This window comes from Pteronotus mesoamericanus, unplaced genomic scaffold (genome assembly GCF_021234165.1).
Source record: "Pteronotus mesoamericanus isolate MK-2021 breed Mesoamerican mustached bat unplaced genomic scaffold, CSHL_Meso_final contig_78, whole genome shotgun sequence".
Lineage (NCBI taxonomy): Eukaryota > Metazoa > Chordata > Mammalia > Chiroptera > Mormoopidae > Pteronotus > Pteronotus mesoamericanus.
The window spans coordinates 7,080,839-7,107,871 of NW_026555258.1; the positions used below are offsets into that span (position 1 = coordinate 7,080,839).

The 27,033-nt window shown below is 60.6% G+C and overlaps 1 protein-coding gene across 3 annotated transcripts in view; it reads right to left on the reverse strand.

The window, feature by feature from the left end:
- Positions 1–1,680: 1,680 nt before the first annotated feature.
- Positions 1,681–27,033, reverse strand: part of LMX1B (LIM homeobox transcription factor 1 beta) — a 75,798-nt gene continuing 50,445 nt past the window's right edge. Inside the window, exons 3-9 of one of the 3 annotated variants that reach the window (XM_054584877.1) lie at positions 6,732–6,964; positions 4,703–4,884; positions 4,448–4,525; positions 4,187–4,285; position 4,080; positions 2,154–2,297; positions 1,681–1,838 (exon numbers count right to left, since the gene is read on the reverse strand). In XM_054584877.1, coding sequence (XP_054440852.1) covers positions 1,681–1,838; positions 2,154–2,297; position 4,080; positions 4,187–4,285; positions 4,448–4,525; positions 4,703–4,884; positions 6,732–6,964 — 895 coding nt within the window. Of the gene's footprint in view, positions 1,839–2,132; positions 2,298–4,079; positions 4,081–4,186; positions 4,286–4,447; positions 4,526–4,702; positions 4,885–6,731; positions 6,965–27,033 lie in introns of all 3 variants that reach the window. The other 2 variants (XM_054584878.1, XM_054584876.1) reach the window with 2 other exon arrangements.

Consider the following 27,033-nt stretch of genomic DNA (forward strand, 5'->3'; position numbering starts at 1 on the left):
AGATCAGGGCCCATCCACCTGACCTCACTTCCTTTGGGGCAGGGTTAGAGTTGAGCGAATTTGGGGTGGGGGGTTGCTACAGTGTATGTGGCTTCCAGCAGGGCACAGCCAGGGCTGGAAGTGTGGTCGGAATGCATCGCCCAAGGAGTGCCAATGCCAAACACAGACAGGCCCTGAGGGTCCACATGTCGTGGGTGAGAGGCACAGAGCTGACCCCCAACGCACACACACAGAAGACCGAGGTGGCTTAGCTGTCACATGTGTGTGATGGTCAGGGGATTCACTTGTAGAAGGGCAGGGTGAGGTTCCAGAGTTATGTGGCCTCGGGCCACCTCAACAGAGGCAGGGCACCTGAAGCTGGGGAGGGGATGGGCCTGCTCACTTTGGCTGGCTGATGTCAGTGGGAAGACTAGGTTTCACTTGCTCTGCACAGGGGGCAAGCTGGAGCCCAGCTGTGGGTACAGTTTTAAGAGGAAGAGCTGGAGAATCTGGAAAAGCCTGTCTTTGAGAAGCAAGGACTCAGGGCTGAAAGAGGCAAAATCAGCAGAAAAGGGCAGCTGACTGGGGGCCTGATGAAGCAGTGGGCTCCCTGTCTCAGGAGGCATGCAAGGCGGGGCAGAGGGGCTGCGCAGGAGCCGAGCGTAAGGCAGAGGGCCAAGTGGCTGACTCTGAGTTCCCTTTCCACCTCGGGGTTCTGCCATTTGGCCCGCCTTTGCCTGGTTCTGAGCGCCCTGTGTCTGTCCTGGGAGTGGGTTGGTGGCTGCCCTGTCTGCTCGGGATGCCCGGCCCTGACCTGGGCTGAGGCCGTGGTACATCTGAGTCTACCTGCTCCAAGCTCACCCCATCCCCTCCCCTTCCTCCCTCCCCTCCCTCCTTCCTCTCCTATTGCTGTAAGAAGAAGGGTTCTCTCCCCGTCTGGCCCCTTTCCCCTTTCTAACGTGGCAGGGCTGCCCCACGGAGGCCTCTCTCTTTCAGCGTCTCTACGCCTCTGTCCATGTATGGGCGTTCTGTGTGCCTTCAAAGGTATGCACCTCTGCGCATGTTGCTGTCCCCACGGGTCTGCCAGGGCTCCCTCTACGCTCCCCAGGGACCCCCCTGAGGGCATCTGGCAGGCTCTTCCCCACCTCTGCTCCAGGCTCTGGCTGGGAGGGGTGATCCTGGGCCGGGGCCTGCCTGTGGAGGAGGGGGAGGCGGGTGCTAGGCCCGGGCACACGCGCCCACGCCCCTCACAGGTAACGGGCGCCATGCACAGTCGTCCCGGGGCATGCACGGAGCCCTGCCTTGGCCTAGGCCTGGGCCGTGGATGTTGGCTGGACACAGAGAGGACGTTTAAAAAAATAGAGAGAATTTAAGCTTCCCAAAAAGATGGGGAGAGAGGAGGCAATGGAGGCCAAGGTGGGGCTGGGAGGTGAGTGGCTGTCCGAGAGCTCTGGGTCCCTGGGGGCAACACGGTCCCTGTGGGCAGGACAGAGACACAGCCTCTGCCCAGGCTGTGCTCGTCCGCCTGTCTGGCTGTGCCCAGGGGCACTTTAGCCAGGCCCAGCTGGCCGAGGGGAGGGCACCGTATGGCTGTCTGTAGAGTCTGTGCAGGCGGCGGGGCCGGGGGTGGCGCGGCTGGCCGCTGTGGCCCGCGGTCCCACCCAGGGCCCTCGCCCAAGCGTCCGTGCGGCCAGCTGGCCCTCAGGAGGCGAAGTAGGAACTCTGCATGGAGTAGAGCCGGTCGATGGGGTTCCCCACGCGGGCCTGCAGGGAGCCCACGTCAGAGGAGCCGAGGAAGCAGTCGCTGAGGCTGGTTAAGGAGGTATCGCTGTCGATGTCGTGGAAGATGGAGTCGTTCCCTGGGGAGCAGAGGGGGCGTCAGGACAGGGGTGTGGGCAGAGGCTCCTGGGGACCCTGTCGGCCTTACGAGCTGTGTGGGCAGAGGCAAGGGAGGGACTGGACGACCTGTGGCCATGCCTGCAGAGGGGCTGGGGACAGCAGGGAGGGTCTTAAGGGTGTCCCCTTCCTGTCAGGAGGGGGCGCATAGGCTCTGTGGGCCCGGGGGAGGGAGGTGGCTGTCAGGACCCCAGGCCTGCCAGGCCAGGCAGGGAGCAGGGGTGGAGCTGGAGCAAGAGGGGGGCTGGGCAGCTTACCATAGGGGTTCATGTGGTCACCTGGCATTTGGGGCGGCGTGAGGCCCTGCTGGAAGGGGTCGCTGCTGCCGTAGGGGCTCTGCTCCATGGCCACGATCTGCTGCTGCGGCGGGGCCAGCGGCGTGTAGGAGGCCATCATGCCCTCCATGCGGCTCGACAGGACCTCTGGGAACAGGGTGCGCCTTCACCCACAGGTCCTGCCCGCCCTGTCCTGGCAGCCCCGGGAGCCCCCGCAGATGGACCACAGGGGCCCCCCAGGCCTCCCACACACCCCCTGGCCCGCCACAGTCCCTCTGACCTTCTCCAGGCTTCCTCAGGGACACCCTGACAGCCTGTGGCTGAGGTTCCCTGTGTCCCTCCTGGGCCCGCAGAACCATGGAGCCCAGTTAGCGGAGCCCCCTTCCCCAGACACGCTCCAGCTCCTCTTCCAGAATCAGTTTATCAAAAATCAGAGCCCCCTGCCCCCAACCTCCTCCCAATCCTCCAAAGGCTGCTGTCCAGGAGCCGAGGCCCGCCCTCGGCAGGGACAGACGCCTCAGCAGGCAGTAATGAGTCAGCGTGTAGGCGCAGTGAGCGCCCTGCACCTGGGAGCATCGAGGCGGGGCTTGGAATAGGCTTCCTGGAGGAAGGGGCCCCCACCTGCGTGTGACTTAAAGAACCAGCAGGTGATTGACAGGCCGGCTTGCCACCCTGGAGGGCAGCAGAGGCGGCAAGGAGAGAAACCACCTGGTGGGAGCAGGGAGCCCGTCTGGGGGCTGAGGCGTAAGGCGGGAGAAGGCCCAGCGTGGGGAGACCTGAGTTGCGAGGTGGTGCTTGGGGCCCAGGCCGAGGGGCCCCCGGAAGCTGTAGGCTGTAGTCAGGAGGGGCTGTGTGTGGAAAAAGGCTGGGGAGGTGGACAAGGCGGTGGGGACCAGCGGGAGGAGGAAGTCAGGCGGAGGGTCTGGGGTCCCTATCAAGGGAGATGAGGTGTGAGAAAGAAATCAGCTGGGAGCGGCCTGAGGGACACTGAGCAGATGCAGTGCTTGTGGGACAGGAAGGGTCAGAGGTCACTCCACAGCACTGGGTCCTGGTGGTGCCACTTGCAGAGCCCAGGTGGGGGAGGGGCCAGGGCAGCGCTGTGGAGTGTGCACTGTGGCTGTCACGAGCTCAAGGGGACTGAGGCACATTCTCAGGGAGGCTGAACCTAGGAGCAGCTGGGGACGCCAGGGGCAACACAGCTCGGGGGCTGGCTGGGAGCCGCGAGGCCATGCGTGCAGCTTCTGGAATCTGGGCTGCCTGGGGATGGGGGCAGAGGAAGAGGAGGGGAAGGACCGGGCCCGAGGCCACGGCCTGGAAGCCCTGGGCTCCGCCTGGGACACTGGCCTGGGAGCCCTGGGTAGAAAGGCCCTGGCATCGGCGCTGGAGCCCCGTCTCACTTCCGAGCAGGCGGCTCTGGGGTCCCCACCCCACTCAGCAGTTCCGTGTCCCCAGGAGACCTGGGAGACCAACCCTGGCCCAAGAGGTGGCAACAGCATTTTGGCAAAGCCCAGTGTCGGAGGGTGGCTGACTCCTGCCCCTTCAGCTGGCCCCTCACCCTGTGGCAGGGGCCCACCCCGACTCCTCGACTCCCTGCCGACGATCTCTGGAGACTTCCGCTGGATTCTGCTCTGGGTAGCTGTCTGTGTGGTCATGGGAAACGCAGAGCTTAAGAGCCCCACACTCCAGGCTGAGACCTGGCTTTGTCCCTAATGAGCCAAGTGATCCTGGCAAGTCCCTTACTCTCACTGAGCCTCAGTCTCCTCATCTGTGAAATGGGACATGACAAGGCCTTTCCTCCTGGGGATCTGTGAGAAGCAAGCATGAGGGAGCGTGTCGAATGACAAGAACAGTGCCTGGCACACAGTGACAACGAGTTAGAGGACTACAGTTTTAATGTCAGAAATTCTGCCACCCCTCGGGGCTGCCCACCCTGCCGTCTCTTCTCCTGTGTCCTGGGTCACTGCCACTCTCTACTGAGCTCAGCTGGTTCCCAGAGCTCTCATGGCCTGAGTGGAAAGTTTCTTGTTCTAAGAGACTGAGCCGAGCCCCGGCCCCGGCCCCGGCTCACCTTGGCCCAGCCGCTGGGAGTTCTGCTGCTCCTGCTGCTGCTGGTGCCGCCTCGCCAACTTCTTCATCTGCAGAAGACACAGTTCATTCGTGCCAGTCCCTGCCCTTCTCCCCCCACCCTGGTCCCACTCCCACTCCCCCTCCCCCGCCCGCCCACATCAGGCCATCTGTCTTCTGCCTGCGCCCCACACTCCACCTCTGCCCAGCAGGGGTGGCAGGTGGCCCCTCACCTTTGCTCTTTGGTTCTGAAACCAGACCTGGACCACGCGCACGCTGAGGCCTGTCTCTGCTGCCAGTGTCTCTCGGACCTGCCAGGAGGGAGGGAGAGAGGGAGGCTGGTCAGGCCCCGGGGAGGCGGGGGTGTGGGGGACTGACAGATGGGTGGTGAGGTGGAGGGAGGCCCCCCTCCCAGCGAGTGTGGAAGGGTGGCGTCTGGAAAGGCAGCAGGTACGGGTCAGCCTCGCCCCACCCCAGCCGCCCCTCACCTTTCGGCAGGGCTTGGAGGAGACCTCGAAGGAGGCCTTGAAGGCTCTTCGCTGCTGCGTGGTGAGGATGGTCCGGGGTCGCTTGGGCCTCCGTGGGTCCTTCCCGTCATCCCCGCTGCCCTTGCTCTGGCTGCCCTGCCCCTTGGCCGGCTTCATGTCCCCATCCTCGTCCTCACTCTTCACTGTGGGGGACATAACCCAGCCCATCAGCCTTGCACCCTTTGGCAATCCGCTGCCTGATGGGACCCCATGGCCTCCGGCCGGCACCTGCCATGGCTGCCTCTGGCCCCTGGAGACCCCAGTCCAGAAGGCTGACCTTTGAGAAGACCAGTTCTGCTGGTCCAGCATCAGTCAGGCCCCAGGGCCTAGAGAACCTTCTTCCTTGGAGTTTCCAGGGACAAAGAAGTGACAGGCAAAGACCATGCTCCAGATGTTCTCACACGGGAGTATTCATGACCATGACAGATACACACACACTCACACCCACCGGCACTCGCACAGACAGACTGGCACGTGGGCTCACCAAGGCTTGAGCACACGCAGCTCACAGACACATTCAGGGACAGAGTCAGGCGCACACACTCAGGCGCATGCTCACAGACAGGATGACCAGGCATGCGCACACCTGAACAGGCACCCCCGCGCGTGCATGCAGTGCAGGAGCATGTGTGCTCGCCCAGAGACACGGCCACCACACCGCTTCCACGCCTCAGAGTCGTGGGTCTCAGGGGGACAGCAGGGCCGCCCCAGCCCACGTGCCTCTGCTACACCCCCATCTAAACTGGTCTCCTTTCTTCAGGCCCATCTTTCCCCGAGCGCGAGCCCGTGGGAGAGGCTGTTTCCCCCCTCGGAGACCCCTCCTAGCACCTGGCCAGCCTCTGCTCCCCCACAGGAGTCCAGGAAGCCATAGGCCCGGCCAGGGTGGCGCCCTGTCCAGGGCGGACAGAGGGACAGAGGGACAGATGGACAGAAGCACTACCTCCACCAGGGTCCCGGCAGTGACTGAGCCCTTCCGTCTGTGCTGGTCCAGTGCCCATGGGCTCTAGGTTCTCCCAAGGGCCTGGCACAGAGGAGGTCATCTCTGCTCTGTGCTCCCTGCTCCCGTCCTCCCCAGGAATGATGAGGTGCCCGCCACCCCCTGACTTTCCCCCCTTAAAACTCTTTCCTGGCTGGCTCTGTGCCCAGAGGGCTCCAAACGGGCACAGTCCTTCAGGGGTCGGAGCTGAGCGGAGATGCGCTTTCATCCTGGGAAATGGGGTCTCCCCCTCCGCCACAGAAAATCTCAGGTCCCTGCCCATCTGGGAAATAGGCACGGAAATAAGCCATTTGCCGAAGGCTTTGGGGGCCAAAGGCAGGAGGACACATCGGGTCCCTCCTCTCAGACATCAGCAGCCTACAGGCCTGGTGCTGGCAGACACTTCCGCGGTGCTGTGCCAAGGTGGGCCCAAGGCAAGAAAGGGGGAGCACGGCGGGCCAGAGAGCAGGGTACGCATGTGCACGCATGTGTATGCTCATGTGCGAACCACAGCACACGGGAGCATGTGGATGAACGTGCGTATAGCCGTATGCCTCAGTGCTTGCTGCCTGTGTGTGCTGGGTCACTGTGCATGTGTGTGTGCTTGCACACCTGGGTGTGAGTTGTTGCACGCTTGGACGTGTGAGCACGTCTGCACATGTCCATGTACCCACGCATCTACCTTCCTGGGCATGGGTGCCCACCTGTGCATTTTATGTGCTTGTGTGTACACCTTTGCGACCACACAGGTACACATTGGCACAGGTACGTGTGCCTCAGTGGCCATGTCCGCAGGTGCATTTGTGTGCCTGTGGGAGTGTGTGCATATGAATGATGGTGTGCCCCTGCACACGTGCACCTGTGTATGTGAACACTTCATATGAATGTGGGTGCATCGTCTGTGTGTAGCTTGGCTCCTGGGGTCGCAAGCACGCTTCCCCGGCAGGCTCACCCTTCCACGGCACCCTGCCCAGCCCTCCTCCCTGCTCCTGCGCCGACTGCAGCCAGGCTCACCAGAGTCGGACTCGTCGGGGCTCACAGAGCTGAGCAGGTCCTTCTCCTTCTCGTAGTCCCCCTTGCACAGCAGCTGGCCCTCCTTGAGCACAAACTCATCGCCCTTGCGCAGCTGCCGCTCGCAGACGCAGCAGCAGAAGCAGCCCAGGTGGTACACACACTCCAGCGCCCGCATCACGAACTCGGTGGGGGCGATCTTCTCCATGCAGCCGCTGCACTTGGCCGCAAAGAGCCTGTGGGGGCAGGGGCGGGCACGTTAGCTGGGCTCGGGGCTCCCTCCCAGAGGCCGCTGCCTCCTGAGAGCTTCTCCCTCTGACCACCCTGATCCTCCGGCCCAAGTGGGGGAAGCCCCCTCTGGGCACAGAGCCACGTGGGGAGGGCCGCGCAGCCCTACTTTTCTGGCTTATAGGGCCCAGGGGCCCGCGGGTGGGCGCTGGGCATCCTGCCCAGAAGTGCCCTCTCTTCCGTGTGTCAGCTCAGGGCCCTTCCCATTCAGAGACACAGTGGCCACCAGAGGGCAGAATACAAGGTGAGCCTCAACCTCTGCCCAGAACCCGGTCTGCCCTCTGCCCTGAGGCGAAGGGCAGGCAGCCCACAGGTCCGCCCACCGGCACCCAGGGCCCGCTCTGCCTCCTCCCTCCCTCTGTGTCATCCTCACACCGGAGCCATCGCTACCCTGCCCAACCGGCCACCCCGCAGAGGCCCCTCCTCTCCTTTCTGAATGACTGTCCCAGTCCTCTCCCCGGGTTCTGGCCCTTCCAACCCTGCAACTCACCCTCCAGAATGACAGTCAGAAAGATATGTCCAAAACACATACCCGGTCACACTGCTTCCCTGCTCTAAACTCCTTCATGGCTCCCTAGCGCCCTTAGGAGAACATCAGGTTCCTGAGTCTGGCACTGTGGGCCCTCCCCGACCCTGCCTCTTCTCTCGCCCCCTCAGCTCCCCCAGGCTGTGCCCCACAGAGCGGCCTGCAGTTTCTCCAGAGCACCATCATCACACTGGCTTTTCTTTCTTGCCCTGGCCCTGGCCTTGGCTAACACCTGCTTTCTTTCTTTCCCTGGCCCTGGGCTTGGCTAACACCTACTTAAGCCTCTCTTCAGGTTTAAGCATCGCTACCATGAAGAGATGCATTTACTGAGTGCGTACAGCATACCGGCCGCTGTTCTAAGCACTTCGCCTGCAGAAACACACCGAGTCCTTGCAACAACCGTGCGAGACAGAAAGCAGTGTCAATCCCATTTTAGAGGTTCGGAAACCGAGGTGCTGAGAGGTGGAGTTACTTGCTCAGAGTCGCATGGGTAGTAAGCGAGGGAGCTGACCCGGAGCCTGGACCTAATCCTGCCCCTCCACCGCAAAGCGGGTCCATCTTCCCTCTCTGGATACAAAGCCAGGTGGGGGCTCCCACCTCCAGCCAGCGTGTACAGAGGGGTCTGAGCAGCCCGGCCCCTCCTCTGCCCACACCTACTGACCGCTCCTTCCGGCTGCCGTCCCTGTCACGTGTCCTGCTCTGTGGGAACTCAGCCTCAACAACACTTTGATGGAAAAATTTATGAAGAATCAAATTATTGCTGCTGGGAGGGAATTAAAACCATTTTTCATTCCCCGCGTCCCCGGGCCACGTCTGTGGGCGCCACCTTGGGAGCGCTGCGCACATCCCATCCCTCTTTATGGCCCGCCATCGCAGGCACAGATTACAGCTGCAATTCTCCACTAATCGGCTCTGCAACAGCCGTAAGTGCGAGGCGCGCGGCCTGCCTCCCTTCCCGGGGCTGCCATCAGCGCCGCCCACGGGCGGCGGGCGAGGTGTGCTGGACAGGGCCAGGCTGCCTTCTGCCTGCTGCCCTGGCGCGGGCCAGGGCACTCAAACTGGGGGCTTCCCCGGCAACCCCGCCGCCCCCACTATTCTACCCAGCAGGCTCCTACTCATCCTGCGAGGCCCAACTCCAATGCCGCCTCCTCTGGGAAGCCTTCTTGGATGGCCCAGTCTTGGGAAGGTGGCCTCCTCTATGCTCACCTGTGCTTCTCTGGCCTCAGCTCCTCCTACCATAAAACAGGGTGTCAACAGGACACTCCTCAAGGGCTGTCATCAGAATTCAATGATACTAAGCATGCAACTCGGTGAATGAGGACCACGTCAGAGTGACAGCATGTGCCCCTGCCAGCTCCCAGGTCGTCCGTGGTTCCACAGGCAGGACCCCACTCCACCCTCGAGTGTTAGTGAAGCAGGTGAGTGGAGGTTCGGGGTGGGCTGAGGCTCAGGCCAGGCAGACTGGCCCCCACCCCCCAGGTCCCCCCCAGGGTGTGACTGGAAGAAGAGCCTGAGCTGGATTGTGGCCTTAATTTGGCCCTTTGCCTGGACACCTTCGCCCAGGGTACAACCTACACAACTGTCCGTGGCAGCCTCGGCAGAGCCCCCGGCCGGCTCTGCCAAGGGGCTGCGGGAGGAGGCAGGCTCGCGGAACCCGCTGCTCTGACTCGGAGGACGCTTCTGTCCCGCCCCCCTCGCTACCCCTCTGTCCCCTCCCCACCCTCTATCTCCTGTCCTGGGGTCCCACTAAGGTCCATAGCTGGCCTCTGTGGCCGAGGGGACAGGCACTGGCCACATCTCTGTGCCGGCACGGCAGGGCCAGGGGCTCAGGCGGAGGCCCGCACACCTTGGGTGGCTCCCCAGAGCGGGGAGGGGGCAGCAGGGCCGGTGACCTGCATTTGCAGGCACTGCCACCACACAGGCTGCATTCAGAACAGCCTCGCTAATGCCTTGGCAGCAGGGGGTCGATTGCTACTTTCTCCAAACTCATCAACACAATCTATTATTAATACTTCTCCAAAGGCTCAGCGCCGCCATTACAGCGGCAGCGCCAGCCACTCGGGGCATCATCTGTTATCTAGATTGCAAAAACTCGGGAAATAAAACAAACTGCGCACACTTTATAAAGGGAATGTGCCATCCGTTTGGTCTCTGAACATCTCTCCTCCCAATAAAACATCAGGGGGGACACATGAAATACTCGCTCCCAAGTATGGGGTGCCTTTGTCTACCGTGCAGGGGTGAGAGCTACTAATGGCACGTGTGGGAGGGGCTGGGGCGCCAGCAGGGTCCCCTCCTCTCCACGAGCCCCTCCTCCCTCTCTCTCAGTCCCTCCCACCAAGGAGGGATTGGTGGAAGCCTCGGGCCAGGCTGCGGGGAAGCGGACCCAGCCACAGGAGGGTGGCATTGGCATTGGCCCAATGCCCGATTCCACCACTTCTGGCTGGTGACTGGGCAAGTCACTTCCTCTCTCTCAGCCTCGGCGTACTGATCTGTATAATGGGTTCAACAACACTGCCTGCTCTTGGAGTGAAGGTGCGGTAAACTGTGGGTATAAAGCGGGAGGAAGGGAGCGGTCAGTGGGCGGGGCAGGCTTTAGGACGGCAGGCGGCCGGGGTGGGTAGTCCTCCCGGGGGCCTCCCTGTCACCTGCCTCCCTGCCTCCTGCCTTGGAGCCCGGGTCCTGATCTCAATCCTGACTCAGCCACTTGCCTGCTCTGTGACTCTGTGACTTTGGGCAGGTCAGGCAGAGCCTCAGTTTCCTCATCTGTAAGATGGGGACAATAGTCCCACTTCTCAGAATTGTCCTCTGGATTCCAGATGGACAGTGCACACTGGGGTGGAGGTGGGAGGGGATGGGGCGGGCCTTGGGGTCAGGGCAGGTGGGTGCCCAGGAGGAGCTGCCTGTTCTCTCAGGGTACGCCCCGTCCCCCGCCCACCCCCCGTCCCTGCCGCCACCCTCTCTCATCCTCCCGGGGTCCAGAAGCTCCAAATCTAGAGGGCTGCTTTGCGACCACATCACAGGCCCATAGGCTTGCTGTGACCCACAGAGCCCTCCTCCCCCATTTCTCACGCAAACTGCTGGCTTTTCCTCGTACTTCCCCGCTGCCTAGATCACTATTCCCTCTACTCCCAATCTCTGCCCCCAACACCCGCTGATATGGAGGGGTTTGGCTTGGGTATCCCTTCTTCCAGGAAGCCCTCCTTCTCCTCTCCAGTCTCAAGTGGGTGCCTCCCTCTCTGAGTCCCCTATCTCCCACCGCCCTGCCACATTGTAGCACTTATACCAGGGACTGTGCTTTACATACTTCCAGGCCCTCCTTGCAAAGTCACCTCTGTATCTTTGGTACTGAACACACCAAGGTGAGCAATGCATGTCTGGTGAATGAACGCTGAACCAACCAATTCGGTCCTGTTCTGCCTGTGAGGATAAGGCAGCCCGCATCCCCCAGCCTGGCCTGGTGGGGCCCCTGACCACCTGCCCTGGGGAGGCAGCGCCCTGGGAATGCCAGGTCAGTGGGACTGTGGGAGGGGTAGGGTGCTGGAGTGGGCAGCCGGGGGTCCCACCCTGGCTCCATAACTTTTTCACTGTGTGACATTGGGCAAGACAGTTAACATCTCTGAGCCTCAATTTCTTCATCTGTGAAATGGGAGTGATGGTGCCCACCCACAGGGTTGTGGGGAGGGCCAGCACAGTGCCAAGAGCACTCTGCATGAGCGGTGTCTGCCCTTTTCTTGTCCTGCGTGGGTCCAATGTGCCTTTGCCAGCCCCCTCGCCGGAGTCTCGGAGATGCTGAAGAGAAGCCTCCCGGCTTCGCCTCCCTCCCATGACCACCCTGCGTTCTAGGTCCGTCCTAGTTTCTGTCCAGCCTGAGCTGGGCAGAGCGCTCCTGGCTCAATTCTCTGTCTCATTCGCATTACGGAGCATGGGTAAAGCTCAGTTATCCTCTGCCTGCAACACCTCAGTAAATCCAGACTCCAAAAGGAAGACTCTGTTTCCCTCCCCATTTTACAGTGAGCACACCGAGGTGCAGAGGGCAGGTTACTCGTCCAAGGTCACACAGCAGCATCACTGTATACTCCCTCCCTGCTCTGTGCCTCCGAGAGTCTCTCTGCTTGCCAGTCGCCTTGCCCTGTGCTCTGACCATCGCGCTCACGTCTGTCTGTCCTCAAGGCTCTGAACACCGCATGGCAGGAGCTGCTTAACCCTGAGTTCCCATTACTCAGCAACAGCCTGGTGCCCAGTAGGTGCGGCTGAGTGTTTGAACTTTTCTTAAACCAAACCGAGCATCTTCCCCTCACACACAGCGCCGCACCCAGGGTTATCTGTGATTGTAGAGCAAAAAGTCCCTTTTTAGAGACGTCCTTCCCCTGAGAGTTCCGGGCTATAATGTATCTCCATCCCCTCTGAGTGTTTGTCTAATGCTCAATTTATTAAACTCATCAAGCTAATAAACAAAACCTCGAGGCCGTTTTTTTTCTGGAGCATTTGAACGTGGATTACAGATCTGATCAATTAATTTCTCTCAAACCATTGACAACCGCAGAGAGACACACAGGTGGCCGATTCTTTCACCTCTGATAAGCCTGGTTTGCTAACATCCTGGGGGCGCTCCAACGTCTCCTTGGGGGTCTTCATGCGCAGATCTGGGACCACACAGCATGCACCAGGCCCGGAATCCTGGCTCTGCCACTTCCTAGCGCTGGGACCTTACACAGGTTCCTTTCCCTCTCTGAGCCCCCGTGACCCCGGCTGCCCCCTGGGGATAACGGCCGGACACCTGAGATGGGTTGAATGAGTGGGGACCGCGACTCCCTGGTCGCTGCGCTGCCCATCCCACACCCCATCACCGAATTCTGCAGTTTACGTAGCCCCTTGCTGGGTTCTCCTCTGAGAGCAGGCAACGATTTCAGGATAAGTCCAACCACCCCGTTGTGGCACTCAAGGCCCCACCCCGCGCCACCCCGCGCCACCCCGCCACCCCGGCCTCCGATCTTCCGCTGGGGCGGCCAGGCTTCTAATTGCTCCTTGAGCTCAGTGAGTCCCTTCTTACCTCCCTAACACTTACTGTGCCATCTGCCTCCAAGGCCTGTCTTCTCTCTCCCTTTTCTTTGCTTCTTCTTTAAATTCCTTTTCCTCTTTCAAGATCTCATGTGCCACCTCCTCGGTAAAGCCTTCCCTGATACCCACAGCCCCAGCTATTTCTGTGTCTGAAGGGTTCACTGACCTAGAAATCAGGAGCAGGGTCTAAATCACCCTCACCTTCCTGGGCTCTGGCATCGAGGAGGTGGTTCGTGAGTGTTTGTTGAATGAATGAACAACCTTGGGATAAATGGAATGAGCAGCCAGGTGGAACAAGAGAATATCGGATACTCTGTTTCTGGGGGGTCTGAGCATGCTACCAGGTGACAAGATAAGTGAACTCGTCCTCCCTGCCCTTGCCCTTTTCACAGCAATACAACCTGGAGTTCAGTGTCCTTTTTACCAATGAAGTTGTATACATGACTCTTGTTGGGCTGGGAGTCCTGCAGCAAACTCCCAACCCGTGGGTGCCACGGTACGAAATGCCTCCACTGACCATCGGTGACTGGGCCAGGCCTGGACACTTGACTCAAGGGGGGCCTGTCGGACCCTCTGTCCCGTGGCCCTTCCTTCCCCTGCTCCTTCAAGGGCTCTTTGTCAATGCTGCGCCCACCCGCAAAGGTGTTTCTCACATCAACACCGGCTGCGTGGTCTTGGCTCATTCACATCCTTTCTCGGAGCCTCAGCTTCCTCTCCTATAAAATGGGGGTGCTGATGCCCCCGTCAGCTGGTGATGGAGAAGCCGGGTGTTCCAGCCCACGGGAGACGGTCTAGCCCAGTGCCCGGCCCGGAGGGCATCTCGGCAGGTGTTTGCTCCCTACCCCTGCAGTCTCTAACCTCGATGCCCGGTACAGGCTCTGGAACCTTCCCTTCCTCATCTCTAATGTTAGTCTGAAGTCCCTGATCGCGTTGCTTGTTGGGTCTGTGTCCTCCCTGTCTGTCCCTTTGAGGTGCGGGCTTCTGCCAGACTCTCACCGGGGCCACACGGGGGAACAGGCAGATGCTGGGCCTGGTTTACTTCAGGGCCCTTCCAGGCCCAAGTCCCACAGTCCCTGGAGACACTCCCTCCATAGGGACCACTGGGCTTGGTGCCTAGAACTCCAGCCCCTCTGTCCCCATTGGCTACATCTTCTCGAATTCATCGAGCAAACACCCCAGGAGGCTGGCTGCGAGCCAGGTTCACGCAAGATGACTGGGGAACGGAGTCAGACTGAGGCTCGTCCCATGGAGCTGGCGTCGCATGATGAGTGTGTTGATGGGGTTTGGTCGGCAAGCTGGGAGGCAAAGGAAGGCATGGTAGCCCTGGCCGGTGTGGCTCAGTTTGCGCATGTCATCCCGCAAAGCGAGGGGTGGCGCGGTCCATCCCCACTGGGGCACATGCCTGGGTTGCAGGTTCGGTCCCTGGTCGGCGAGTATTAGGAGAGGCAGCCGATCAACGTCTCACATGGGTATTTCTCTCCCTCTCTTTCTCCCTCCCTTCCCATCTTCCTAAATATAAATAAATAAAATCTTGAAAAGAAAAGGAAAGAAAAGCATGAGAGTCTACCTGGAGGAGAGCTGGGGGCTTTCTGAAAAAAGGCGACATGACGCACAGGTAACCTTCTTCTGGGAGCAGAAGACATGGCCTGAAGGGTCTGCGCCCCACTCCGCCTGCCGCTTACTGGCCGTCTGTCCCTGCGGCAAGCCCACCACACTTGCTGAACTCGTTGTCCTATCTGAAAACTGGGCACCGCAGTCCCACCTTCCAGGTGATCACTGTAACGTGTTTCCCTGTCTGTGCGGAGCCTGCTTCTGCCGCAGGTGAGGGCCCAGGGCAGAGGGTCAGAGCCCTCAGAACAGGCCCCTGCGCAGAGGGTGCTCTGGGCGCCCGCTGGCGAATGATCCTGTTGCTCCGGGGACTGTGGTGTCTGTGAGGACGCCTGCAGAGGGATGAGCTGAGGGGACAGGGCCCTGGGCACCCTTGGGGGGTCCAGCTGCTGCTGCTTGAGTCTGCCTGTCACTTGTAGAAGCTGATGGGGGAAAGCAGGCCGAGGGAGCTGCCTGGCCTCCTCCCTCCCAACTCGTTGACATCTCCCCCACGTGCCTGCCGCGTCCTTATCATTCCGGGCGTAGCTGTTTTTTATTTTGAGACAAAAAGGGGCCTGTTGATGGGGATCCAACTCAAACCAGCTGCAAACATCTGCTTTGATGCGGCGGCGGCGCGGCGGGCCAGGCGGGCGGCGGCGGGAGCCGCAGGCGGGGGCCCCGGTGCGCGCGTCAATCACGCGGCTGGAATGCGCGGCGTGGCCGGGCGCTCGGACCGAGCCGCCAGCGCGCGGGCCTCGCAGGGCCTCTGCGCAGCCTCGCCGCGCCGGGGCCAGGCCTGCCGCGAGGGCTGCCCCGGCGCTTCCTGCGGGGCGCAGACCCAGCTGTGCGGGCCGCGGGCTCCTCGGCCCTTTGATCCGAGCCGGGGCGCTGTCGGGAGCCCCCAGGCAGGGTTGGAGGTCAGGGGCTAGGGCCGGGGCCAGCGAGGGACGGGCACAGCCGGGACCCGGGGTACACACATTCCGTGATTCCATACATTTACTGAGTGCCTACCACGGTGCCAGGCACTGTCAGGAGGCTGGGGATAGAGCAGTGAGGCGACTGGATAGTCCCTCCCAAACCTCCCCCTTCCTTCCATTCTATTGGCCCTGGGGACAGGCAACAAATGGATACATCAGAGTACAGGTCGCATGTGGAATATAACAGCCCGTGACAATGCCGATGAAGAAAAATAAGGCCGAGAAGAGCAGAGGGGTCGTAGGGGTTTTACAAAGGGCAGTCAGAGGCTTACTGAGATAGCTGGAGGAAGCAGCAAGTGCAAAGGCCCTGAGGCATGAGTGTATGTGGGGTGTTGGAGAAATGACAGGGGGCCCATGCAGCTGGAGAGGCCACAGGTGAGCGATGGGAGGGGACAGGTCACATGGGCTTTGACTCAGTGGAGGGCTCTCAGCAAAGGGGCATGTGATCCAACGGACTTTTAACTGGGTTCCTCAGCAGCTCTGTGGCTGCGGGGTGAGGTGGGGGAGCAGGGATATGCGTTGGGAGGTTATCTCAACTATCGAGGCAAAAGACGACGTCAGCGCAGACCAGGTGAGAGCAGGGGAGGTGCTAGAAGTGGTCAGTCCGGGGTGTGTTTTGAAGGCAGGGACCTGGGAAGCAGAAGGACGGAAGCGTGGGTGAGTCCAAGGTCTGGGGGCCTGCGCGACCAGAAGGATGGAGTTGCCATGAAATGGAATGGAGACTGAGGCAGGGTGGGGCGGGAAAGAATCCAGAGTGCAAGTCTGTGCATGCTGTGTCTGAGCTGCCTTCCAACAGCCGCGTGGGTGCGTCTGGGGGCCGGGGCACACACACGTCTGGAGTTCCGAGGGGCCTGAGCTAGGGACACTGTTAGGAGCTGCCAGGACCGACACACACACGCAGGCACACAGGCAGGCACACTCTCACACACACAGACACACTCTCTCACATACACACTCCAATAGAAGGAGCTGCCGTGGGCACATGGCGTGGCTCCTTTGGGGCCCTGATCCTTGGAGGTCCCCAGACTTGGAGGTGCCCGGGGAGCCTCTTCTCCATTTGGAGATACGGGGCTTCTCTGGTGACATCCAGGCGAGTCAATGGCCCAGAAGAGGTGGAAGGCGGAGCATCATGTCCCTCTGACAGTCCTTCCGCATGCGCCCCCCCGCCCCCCCCCCCGACGGGAAGAGGTGCAGGGAAACCTGGGCCAGGCCCCGCTCAGGGCTCCACCTGCACCACTTCACTAACCCTCACGTTAGTCACGCTTCCCCCTTCTTCCCACCCTTCACTGGCGAGTTCAGTTCCCGTGCGGATTCCTGCGCCATTCATCCACCTACCTTCCTTAGGCACCTTCTACAGGCCAGGCCCCGTGCGGGGCTCCCAGCAAGAGCCTTCGCCTCTCACTGACCAACCCGTCTGAGCTGATCCCGAGTTCTTTTCTTTCACTCTCACTGAGTCACCAGCTCTTACTGCCGAATACAGCAGCTGTTATTATCATTACTCTTACTTACTAAGATTTACCGAGTGTTTCCTACATACCACGCCGTGTGCCTTATTTGCACTCGGACCCCTCCGTCATAAAACCCCTGAGAGGTGGGCACTGCCACGTTCTTCACGAGAGAAGAAAGTGATGCTTCAGAGGGCAACGGCCGCTCGGCGTCAGGGCTGGGACTGAAGCTGGGACGTGGGAGCTCCCGCCGCTTCTGCCTGCCTCGCTGCCTGTCTCCTGGACCTCCCTGTGCTGGAAGCCCTGCCTCTCCTGCCTCCACCTCCGCCCCTGGCCCCTGCAGTGACTCTGCTCTTGCTCGCTCAGCTCAGAGCGGTGCGCCCATAGCCTGGCCTGCAGCCGGGGGTGCCAAGGTTACAGAGGTGAGGGGCTGGTAACACAGGTGGAAGATGGGGACCCAACCCCCACACCACAGGACGTGCAGATCTTTGAGTTTCTCTCCAGGGCCCTGAGTGGGCAGAATAGGCCCCGCCCAGAACCGTGCGCCCAGGAAGGGCCGAGGGATCCAGAGTAGGGCCAGGTGGGATCCCGGCACGGCCGGGATCAGGGAAGACTTCCTGGAGAAGGAGGCTATGAAAAGTGCAAAGCATTAAATGGGGGATGTGGTCGGGCTGGGATGGGCACAGGGGCATGTCTGGCTCCAGAGCCTGGGCTCTGTGTAGGGGCCGAGGAGCAGAGAGACCATTCTGGGAGGGAGGGGCTGGAGAAGAGCAAAGGCATGAAGAAAACAGAGCCCATGTGCAGGGCGAGGGAAACAGTGGGTCCCTCAGCTTGGGGCACAGGTGAGAAAGGAAAAGGGTCAAGCTGGAGGCCTGGGATGTTGGGCTAAAGAGGACAGATCAGGCTTCTTTCGTTCCCCTCTGCTCATCCATCCATCCATCCACCTGCTCACACAGCCACTCAGCCACATACCCACCCACCATCCACTTGCCCAGCTACCCAGCCCCCCATTCTTCCTCTCAGCCAGCCAGCCAGCCACACATCCGTGTGGCATGCGTTTATTCAACACATACTTAGACGCTTGTTCTGTGCCAATCTTTTTATTTTTTTCTAATTTTTAAAAATTGATTTGAGAAAGAGAAACATTGACTTGTTCCATTTATTTATGCGTTTATTGGTTGATTCTTGTATACGCTCTGACCCAGGATCAAACCCGCAACCCTGGCAAATTGGAACGGCCCTCCCACCAACTGAGCGACCTGGGTAGGGCTCTGTGATGACTCTTATGCCATGATTCCTCCTTTTGAAAGCAGAAACTGCCTTTTAAGATTTTCACTATAAGAGGAGTTGATTCCGTCAGCATTTACCAAACCCCGACCATGACCAAGCGCTGTGCTAGGAGACGAGGAATCGGGGGGAACACACACAGCGCGACCGCCCCTCGGTGCTCTCCGGGTTTGAGGAACAAGGAGGGCGCAGAAGGAGAAACCCAGGGCCCCGCTGGACGGTGCAACAGCTGACCAAGCTGACATGTGGCCCCGTCATTCTGACCCCAAGGGTTGCAGGCTCCCTGTACACAGACCACAGCCCTTCAGTCAGGGGTACAATGACACCGCGCAAGTGTTTTCTGGAACAAACGCCATCAAGGCAGTTTAATTTTTTTGATCAACTTTCTTTCTAGTGCAGTTAGATAATTTACAACTTTTTCCATTTTTGTTTTTATTTTACTAAAATTATTTTCACTGAGATAAATCATTCTCTATGAAAAACTTCAATAAAGGTTGGCTCTATCACCAGGTTTGCGCTTGTATTGCCCCTCACTGACTATTAAGATTTGACTCTGGACGATTTGTAGCCAGTGACACATTACCAAGGATAGTTTCATTGTTGTCAGTTGTATCTTGTTCTGGTTAACTTACCAAGTTAAAATTTCCCCCCTGACTCAGGTAGGGTGGTTTTCAATGTTACCAATACAATCATTACAGTTTATGATCACACATTTTACCAGGCAGCCAGTGAAAGCATGCACGGGGTCAAAACCATACAGGTTAACTGTGCTCCTTTCGCCCTTCGGAGACTCAGAGAAAGCGGCCTGACGCCTCCCTCTCCTGGTTAAAGCCCCCAGGCTCCTGTAGCTGCTTCTTTACACTCAGGTCACAAGCCTGAGTCTGTCCTAACAGCCCTTAAAGCGTGGCGCCCAGCAACTCAGTCCTCAGCGGCAAGAAGAGCCACCTCCTCCCTTGTTCTGCACCCTATACTCCTCTTAATGCAGCCAGAGAGAACACCCACTGTGTCAGCCAAGTCAGCGAAGGCCTCCCTGCCCAGCCCCTCTCCTGAGATCTGGACACCGCCCTCCCCCCGCACCACGCACCTGCACGGCCGCTGTCAAGCTTTTGAACCCCACCCTGGCACGCACTCCTAAGTGTCAAACACACCGGAACCAGGTCGGCCCTGAGCTCAGAGCCTCACAAGCGGGGCCTCGCCAATGCCTCCTGGCCACCCGGGGACACAGGAGTCTCTTCCTTACGCAGGTCACCCAGCCAGCGAGTTAGCGCCAGGACCCCGTCCCCGGTCAGCCTGCCTGCCGGGAGGCGGGCATGGTCGTCGGAACAGAGGAGCAAATGCCCTGGCGGCTGGGGAGCCTGAGACCTGTTCCCAGCCGTCAGCCTGCCAGTGCCTGGCTGGCTTTTTGCAGGGACACAGCCACAGCTTGTGGGCAAGAGCGCGTCCCTCAGTGGAGGGGCCTGAGAGCAACCCAAACATGGGTGCAGGAGAGGGGCTGGACTCAACGCTGGTGAGAGGCAGGAGGGGACGTCCTGGAGGCGTCCTCGGTGGGGTGGGTGGCATTTATTTCCTACCCAGAGCCGGACCCTTTGCTAGCCTGTCAGAGGGGGCTCTGGGAGGCCACCTCCTTGGGTCTCGGTCATCGGGCTCCCGCCGGCTGCGGGCGGGCAAGGGGCGATCGGGGTGGGTCAGGGCCGGGCGCCCGGGCCGGGCACCGCCGCACACGGTCGCCCGACCGTCTGTTTAGTGGGTAACTGATCGCCCGGCGCCCCGCCCCAGCCGCCCGCCCGCCCGCCAGAGCCGCTTAATCACCGCCCGCCCGGCTGCATTAGCATAGTAATGGCCTTTAAATTGAGCCTCTTTGTTTTTTAATTAAGCTCCCAGCAGGTATAGAGAAGAGCGATTATTGAGGAAGCTGCCAGCGCTAATCGCCCGCAGTCATTTGACAATTAAAAAGCTCCTGGCTTTAACCCTTTCTCCGCGCCCTCAGCAGCTCCCCGAGCACTGATACCGCGCGGACGGAGCGCGCGCCTTCCCGGAGGGCCCCGCGGGCCCCGCCCCAAGCGGCTCGGAGAGGCCCCTGCCGACGCCTCCCGCGTGCGAGGAGCAAGCTGAGGCGCAGAGCGGGAAGGTACCTCGCCCAGGACACACCGCTTGGGCGTGGAGGAGCCGGGATTGGCCGGCAGCCTCCTTACCAAATCCGGCAGCCGGGGTTTCACGCCCTGCACTGCCCTCTGCTTGCCGCATCGCCCGCCTGTGAACCCGGCAAGATCCTGGGGCTTCAAGGCTCCGATGGGCCCCTCCCAAACCCCGTGGCCACAGCGCCCTCTTCAGAATCCCAGGGCACCTTTTCCCCGCTGTTAGTTCACCCAGTCCCGAAATACTGATGTGGTGCTTATTGTGTGCCAGGCGCAGTGGCAGGCGCCGGGGTGGAAGTGAGCAAGCCAGAGGTGGGCACTTCCCACACGGACCTGCGTGCGGAGAAGGGAGACAGGTGCATAGGAAGATAGGTGCGATTGTTCCTGATCGTGGGGAAGGGGGCGTGTGTTGGAAAGGTCACTTTTCTGGAGACAGAGGTTTGGGCTGAGACTGAGAGTCGAGGAAGATCAGCCAGGTAAGGCCAGGGAACAGAGGAACTAGTGAGTGCCAAAGCCCAACGCTGGAACAGCCATTAACCAGAAACAAAAGGTGCAGAAGGTGGGCGGGTGAGGGGGGGCGCGGGGGTGACAGGGAACAGGAGGAGGCTGGAGCGTCGCAGGAGCCAGCCTGAGTGTGCAGGGACTTCAAAAACTTGGTATTTTAATAACAATCGAATTTCTTTTTGACTGGGTAATGGTGTAATATGCCAACGTAAAAAGGCGCTCCCTCTGACCCTCCACCCGTCCCTAGCCACCCGGGGCCCCTCCCCAGAGGCAGCCCGTCTCCCATCCGAGCCTCCTTCCCAACACAGGCAACACGCACACAAGCCAGTGTGTATCCCTTACTCCCTCGCCCCGACTTTTATTTATTGTTTTACTGATATTAGAACTGATTGGGGTTTTGGTCCATTTTTTTGGTTTCATTCAAATGCTAATGGACTCTACAAACTGTTTTTGCATCACCCTCTGCCCCCTCCCACCTGCTTGATCGTGGCAAAGGACTGTCCCCAGGCCTGGGGCACCTCAGCTGCCTGCCAGGCCACGGTGCGGGCAAAGCCTCGTTTATTTAACCCGTGCCCTGTTGAGGGCCTTGTGGGCCATTTAAGGGATTTTTGTCTTCCTCTCGAGAGCCGCGGGAAGCCATTGAAACATTTGAAGTGGGGAGGGGCTTGAGCAATTTACATTTTGATCATTTTGGCTGCGGAGCGGGGGACCGAGGGCGGGGCGAGCCCAGCGTGGGAGTGGGGGACCCGCCGAGGGGACCGCTGCCGGGGCCCCGCAGGTGAGAGGCGCAGGCAGTCCCTGGCGCAGGAGTGGGAGAAAGGGGTGGGTCATCGGAGAGCCCCGTCGGCTGTCAGATGGACTGGCTTTAGGGTGGGTGAGGGGATCCCAGGCTGGCTCCCTGGACCCTTTTGGGTGCCCGGTGGATGGGAGAGCAGTGGCTGAGATGGGGACGCACAGTGGTGGGTGGGGGCCCACATGGGGACAGCAGGTGTGCAGTCGCCCAGAGCGGTGTCTGCATCACCATCGGGTCCCTGTCCCCCGCCCCCAGATCGGGCTGCCTGGATCCAAGCCCAGCTCTGCCCAGCCCAGTTGGTGCGAGCCCCCTCTCTCCGCCTCAGAGGGGTCTGCTGCTGGTGGCGCTGAGCCCCCTTCCTCCACTCCAGGCTGAGCAGCCATTTGGGAAGAGGGGCAGCCCCGGGAAGCTTGGCAGCTGGCTTTTTCATAAACATAGGGAGACGAGGCTCCCGAGGGCCCGAGGGCCTGGGTGTGGGACAGCTTCTGCCCCTGCTCCTCACTGGGACAGGCGCCCTGCCCCTGGCTCCCTGGTAGAGGGGGGGCAGACTGTCCACACCCTGGAGCCCTCCTTACCATGTCCTTTAGCTACTGTCCCTGACTCAGAGCTACAGGCGTCCCCTAGAGAGAAGCTGGGTGGGGGCAGCCAGGACCACCCTCTGGCTCCGCTGTACCCCACGGAGGGAGGCAGCAAGCACGCGGCACTGCAGGCAGCGAGGGGTTAACAGTCTGCCCACCCCCATCTATCAGCCAGCATCTCCCAAACAGAGGCACAGACAAGGCAGCTGTCCAAACAGGCCTGTGTACCTGGCCACTCCGAAGAGAGGACAGGGCAGTGGCTGTTTACTCTGTTCCCCTCCCCCAGCGGCCACACTGGCAGGGCATCTCCACACAGTGTCCCCTTGGGGATGCACCCCCTACCCCTGCTCCTACCGCCACCCCTGAGCACAGGGATCCTAAATGTTCGTCTTTGAGACAAGCAATGTCCTTGCTCAGGGCTCTGGACCGGAGGTCACCAGGAGATGGTGACAGAAACGCCAACTGGCCTGGCTGGGCCAGTCATCAGGGGCTCTGGGCAATGATGCCCAACGCCCCCTCTGCCAGCAGCACAAGCAGAGTGTCTCAGAGCCTGGGGACCCGGTGAAACTTGGGACTCTGTCTGCTCAGGGCACATGTGGCCCCTGATGGGGACTCTCAGGGCTTCCTGGGCCCCCAGCAGCCCTGCCGCCGCCCTCCCGCTCACACCAGGACAGAGCTACCTCTGTGTCCCAGCACCGCGCACTGGCCTCCAGAGGTCTGTCTCCTGCCCTGCCTCCATCTCTCTGAGGCCCCCAACAGACACCCTCTCTGCCTGAGTGACTCCTGGGTCCTCCCCTCCCCTGACAGCTGTCCCCACATTTGACCCGTCATCAGTCCCCTATGCAGCTCTTAGATCTGACCCTCCCCCTGGGGGTGAACTGTGTGTGGGACCTGGTATGTCAGGTACCCACAGTGCCCAGCCACCAGCGTGCTGCACCCTCCCCTTTCCTGTCAGTGGCCCTGCTCACTCCCCCACGTCCCCTCAAATGCCCTTTCTCTCGGGAGGGACCCCCACGGTGTCAGACCCTCCCTGCCCCCAGCACCACCAGCGCCAGCTGCCGTGTCTGAGCGCCCGCCGTGCGCCTGGCTCTGGGCCCGGCTGGTGCACTACTTATCCCACCCCCTTCAACTCTGTAAGGCTGGGGGCGGGGCGAGGGGGGAACGACCCATTTCACAGATGAGAAAACCGAGGCTCAGAGAGACAGCGTGCCTTGTGCCAAGCCTCACAACTACAAAGTGCCAGAGCCCCCAATAAGAGAGAGGGTCTGTGTGTGACTTGGCAAAGGATGAGGAGCCTCTTGCTTAGTCTGTGAGCGGAGTTCCGAGCACTGTGTCAGGCACAGGCAGGCATTGGGAGGTGCACAATTTTGACCAAGTGCCTGTGCAAGGCATCCCCTGGGTCCGGGGACCTCCCCATCACTAGTTTATCGCCTGCCGCACAGCTGGCATGGCTGGGGTGGGGTGCACGATAAAACACTCCCGCGTACCCAGCGCTCTCTGTGTCCCGCTACACAGGGGCGCTGAGGCTCAGAGAAGGACACTCTTACCCGGGCCCATCCAACTGGGACACGGTGCGGCCGGGACGCTGTCCCTGGCCGTGTACTGCCCCCCAACCCAGGCCAGGCCCTGGATCCCTCCTCGGCACCCCCCTCCCCATGTGACATCTTTACGGCACATTCTGGGCCTGCGTAGGCCTGGAGGGGGTGAGGGGGAGGCAGGACACCTCTCAAGTAACGGATTGTAAATTCCTGGGCCCCGGCTTTCCATCCCTAACAACCTCCTCCCGAGCTCACAGCGCCTGTCCCTTCGCAGCCAATTTAAATGAGGGGTCCCAGACCCTGGGTGGAAAGCATTCCAGACTCGGGAGAGGGGCAACTATTGTTTCTCTGGGAAAAAATAAAATAAAATCAAGCGGCGCTCTGCAGCTTCTAATCACTCTCACATGTGCTGCGTGATCCCCGCCGAGGACAGCCCTCTACAGTGTGTGTGCCCCTCGGGGGCACACGCCCTGCCTCTCCCTGGAGCCTGGTCCCCACCGTACAGTGGAAGAGGCTGAGGCTGGGGGAGGGGATAGAAGGCTGCCATGTCCTGGTCACCCAGCCTCATTTAACACCCCAATAACCTCGTACTGGCTGATGGCCCCACTTCACAGACAGGACAAGTAAGCCCCTTGTTCAAGGTCATCAGCCAGTGCACGGCAGAGCCAGGATCTCCTCGGGCAGATCGGCCCCCTGGAATTTGAACCCTTGTCTTTCCCTCCAGAGCTGGAGACCTCTGCCCTGTGCAGTGTGGGCTCCCAGAGTGAGGAGCATCCACTGTCCCTTGAAACGGGCCTGGTCCCAGCAGCCCTGGCCCTGGGCAGTGTCTCCCCGTCGCCGCAACCCCCCGCAGCCGCAGCTAGGGCCTGAAAGCATCAAGGCTGGTTTTTAATAAGGAAGATGAATTTGCTTGGAAGCCTGGTTTGGGAGGAGGGGGCAGGAGAGGCTGCGGGCCGTGGCTCTCTCTGTCCTTGTGGGGGGGAGTGGAGGCCTGGCCAAGCGGTCTCTCAGCACTGGGGGCCTGGGCTGTGGGGGCGCCGCCCCGGGCCTGGAGGGAGCTGGCTGTGCGTGGCCCGAGCTCTCTTCTGCGTAAGCCCACAGGATATTGCGCTGCCTTTGTGTGCCTGGTGACCCAGCTGCTGGTTATTGAAAAATTCCACCGCTTGGAGCAGGGCAGGCCCGCTGACCCCTCATCCCGGGACTCGCCTATCTTTCAAAAGATACGGGATTAAGAGAGCCAGACCCGACCTGGAGCAAAGCCCTGTCTGGGGTGTCTGTGTTTTCGTGGCCTCTCGGGATACTCGCTGGAGTGGGCTCTTGGCGCAGGATTTAATTAGTTGGAATCAGCCTGCGATTACTGCGGCGACTATTTACCCAGCCACTCTGCAGCCTGAGCCCTGCTCCGAACAAAGATGGGCCCCTCGGCCCGCTGGCCAGGCCAGGGGCCCCAGCTGAGCCCGGGCCCAGCTGCTGCGAGGGGAGGGCAGCGGGCCTGGCTGGGGCTTCTCCTGGCGCACCTCATTTAGCCGGTATTTGTGGATTTTCGCAATGCAAAGCATCTACTTGGGGCTTTTAAAAAATTAAAGCATCTTGAGAAATTTATGGTCAATTTCCGAGCACGGTCCCCTCCCCCCGGCTCGTGCTTGGCGATGGTGGTGGTGGCGGTGCTGGCGGACGAGCGGGGCTTCGCTGTAGTGGGACCGAATTCTCCCACAGCACCAACAAGCTGGGCATGAGGAGTGAGCCCGGATGCCAGGCCCTGGGAGAGTTGGGGAGCTGCCCACGCCCCATGCGTCCCTTGTGCCCACTCTACCACCTCGGAGGCCGCCCTGGCTGTGTGTTTGTCCTGCATTCCCCCAGGTGACTAACTGCGGTGGTAGCAGCTGGCCTGGTCAGGGAGAAGAGGTCTGTGTGTGCACACACCTCCCCACACCACGTGAGCTCACCCGTTACACAACTTCCGCCACGGCCCACAGGACTCCATGCATACACACGCCTCCCCGTACACACGCATGTGGGTGCAGCTGGATTGCACATGCCAACAGTCTACAGGCCCCCACCCACATCCACTTACATGTGCCTGCCGACACTCATGTGTACCTTGGCCCTACGTGTGCACGGTCCATATACACATATACAGCCACTCACACCTACCTCTACTGTTCAAACATATGCAAACAGAAGTGTCTGTGCCCACGTGCATACACACATTGTCCACACATACTCATATGCACACTGACATGTGCTACCTTTTGGGACTGTGCCTGTGTACAACTACGTCTACAGGGTGATCTCTGAGCAAGTTTACACGTTTATACCCAGGTACGGCTGCTTATGAACCCATGCGCACAGGTTTTCACCTCTGGGGGCAGCCGTTGCCTCTACTCATGTGGTCACGTGTCTCTCCATGGGAGGCCACTGGGGCTCGTTCAGGGGTCTTCCCCTTGGAGGGGGGTCACCCAGATCCAAGATCAGGCGACTGCTTTGGGGGACCCAGTCCTGTTGGTCTACGTTCTGGAAGGCGGAGGCACATGCCAGACAGAATGTTGGGCATTCAGTCTTGGAAGGTGGCCCAGGGCCAGGTTTCTGGGAAAGACACAGGTTGGGGCCCAGGGCAGGGCTAGCAGCCTGGCCCCTGTCGGTGAGGCAGGTCCTGCCCACAGTTGTCGATCTCTGGCCCAGGAGCCCTGCCCGCAGCCACCTATGAAGGCTTCATCCCTGTTACTGGCCTCCCCCACCCCTGCTACGGTCACTGTGGCCCCTGCCTGGCCCTGTGGCCTGGGGTGCTTGGGAGGTCATCCTGGGGGCAGGGAGGTGGGCTGCCCCGGTTCCCAGGGACTCCGGGCTCCTGTGACCTTTTTCACTCTGCCCTAGTTATACCAAAGCCCCAGCCCCAGAGCCAAGTGACTTCACAAGTACAGACACACGCAGGGACATACCCATAACACATATGGATACCCATGGATACACCCATGTGGACACGGTCGCACATGCATAAGGTGACTGGAGTGCCATCTACTTACACAGGGAAACACAGGCATGTGTGAAGGCACACACAGCTGCCTGTAGACACACACGCAGGAGCACAAAATCCTGGGCACACACCAACACACAAGAACACAATAGAGGCACAATAACAGACAAGGACACCAAGACACAGACCCATACAAGTGCCCAGGGACACACCTGGACATATGTGTTCACACACACAACCACAGACTGTTGGCCGGGGTGAAGGTCTTTTTCGGGAGAAAACCTCTGGGAAGGTTTGGCTGCTCTGGAAGTGACCACTGAGTTATTGCCGGTGGGGCCGGAGGTCCAGGCGGGGGCGGCGGCCCCCCGGAAGAGGCTGCCTGGGGACACGGCCAGCCCCCACCCCTCCTGCTCCTGCCCGTGACCCTCACCTGGCCAAGCCCCACGTTCTCCCCATCCTCCGGTCCAGGAGAGCCGGCCATCCCTGTGTCCGCCCGTGGCAGCCCTGCCGCATCCCACCTCAGACACCAGGAAGCCCCAACCTTCTGCTGGCGCCCTGCTCCACACCCTGCTGACCCCTACGCACCCTGTCGCCTGTGCAGTCTGCTGCCTG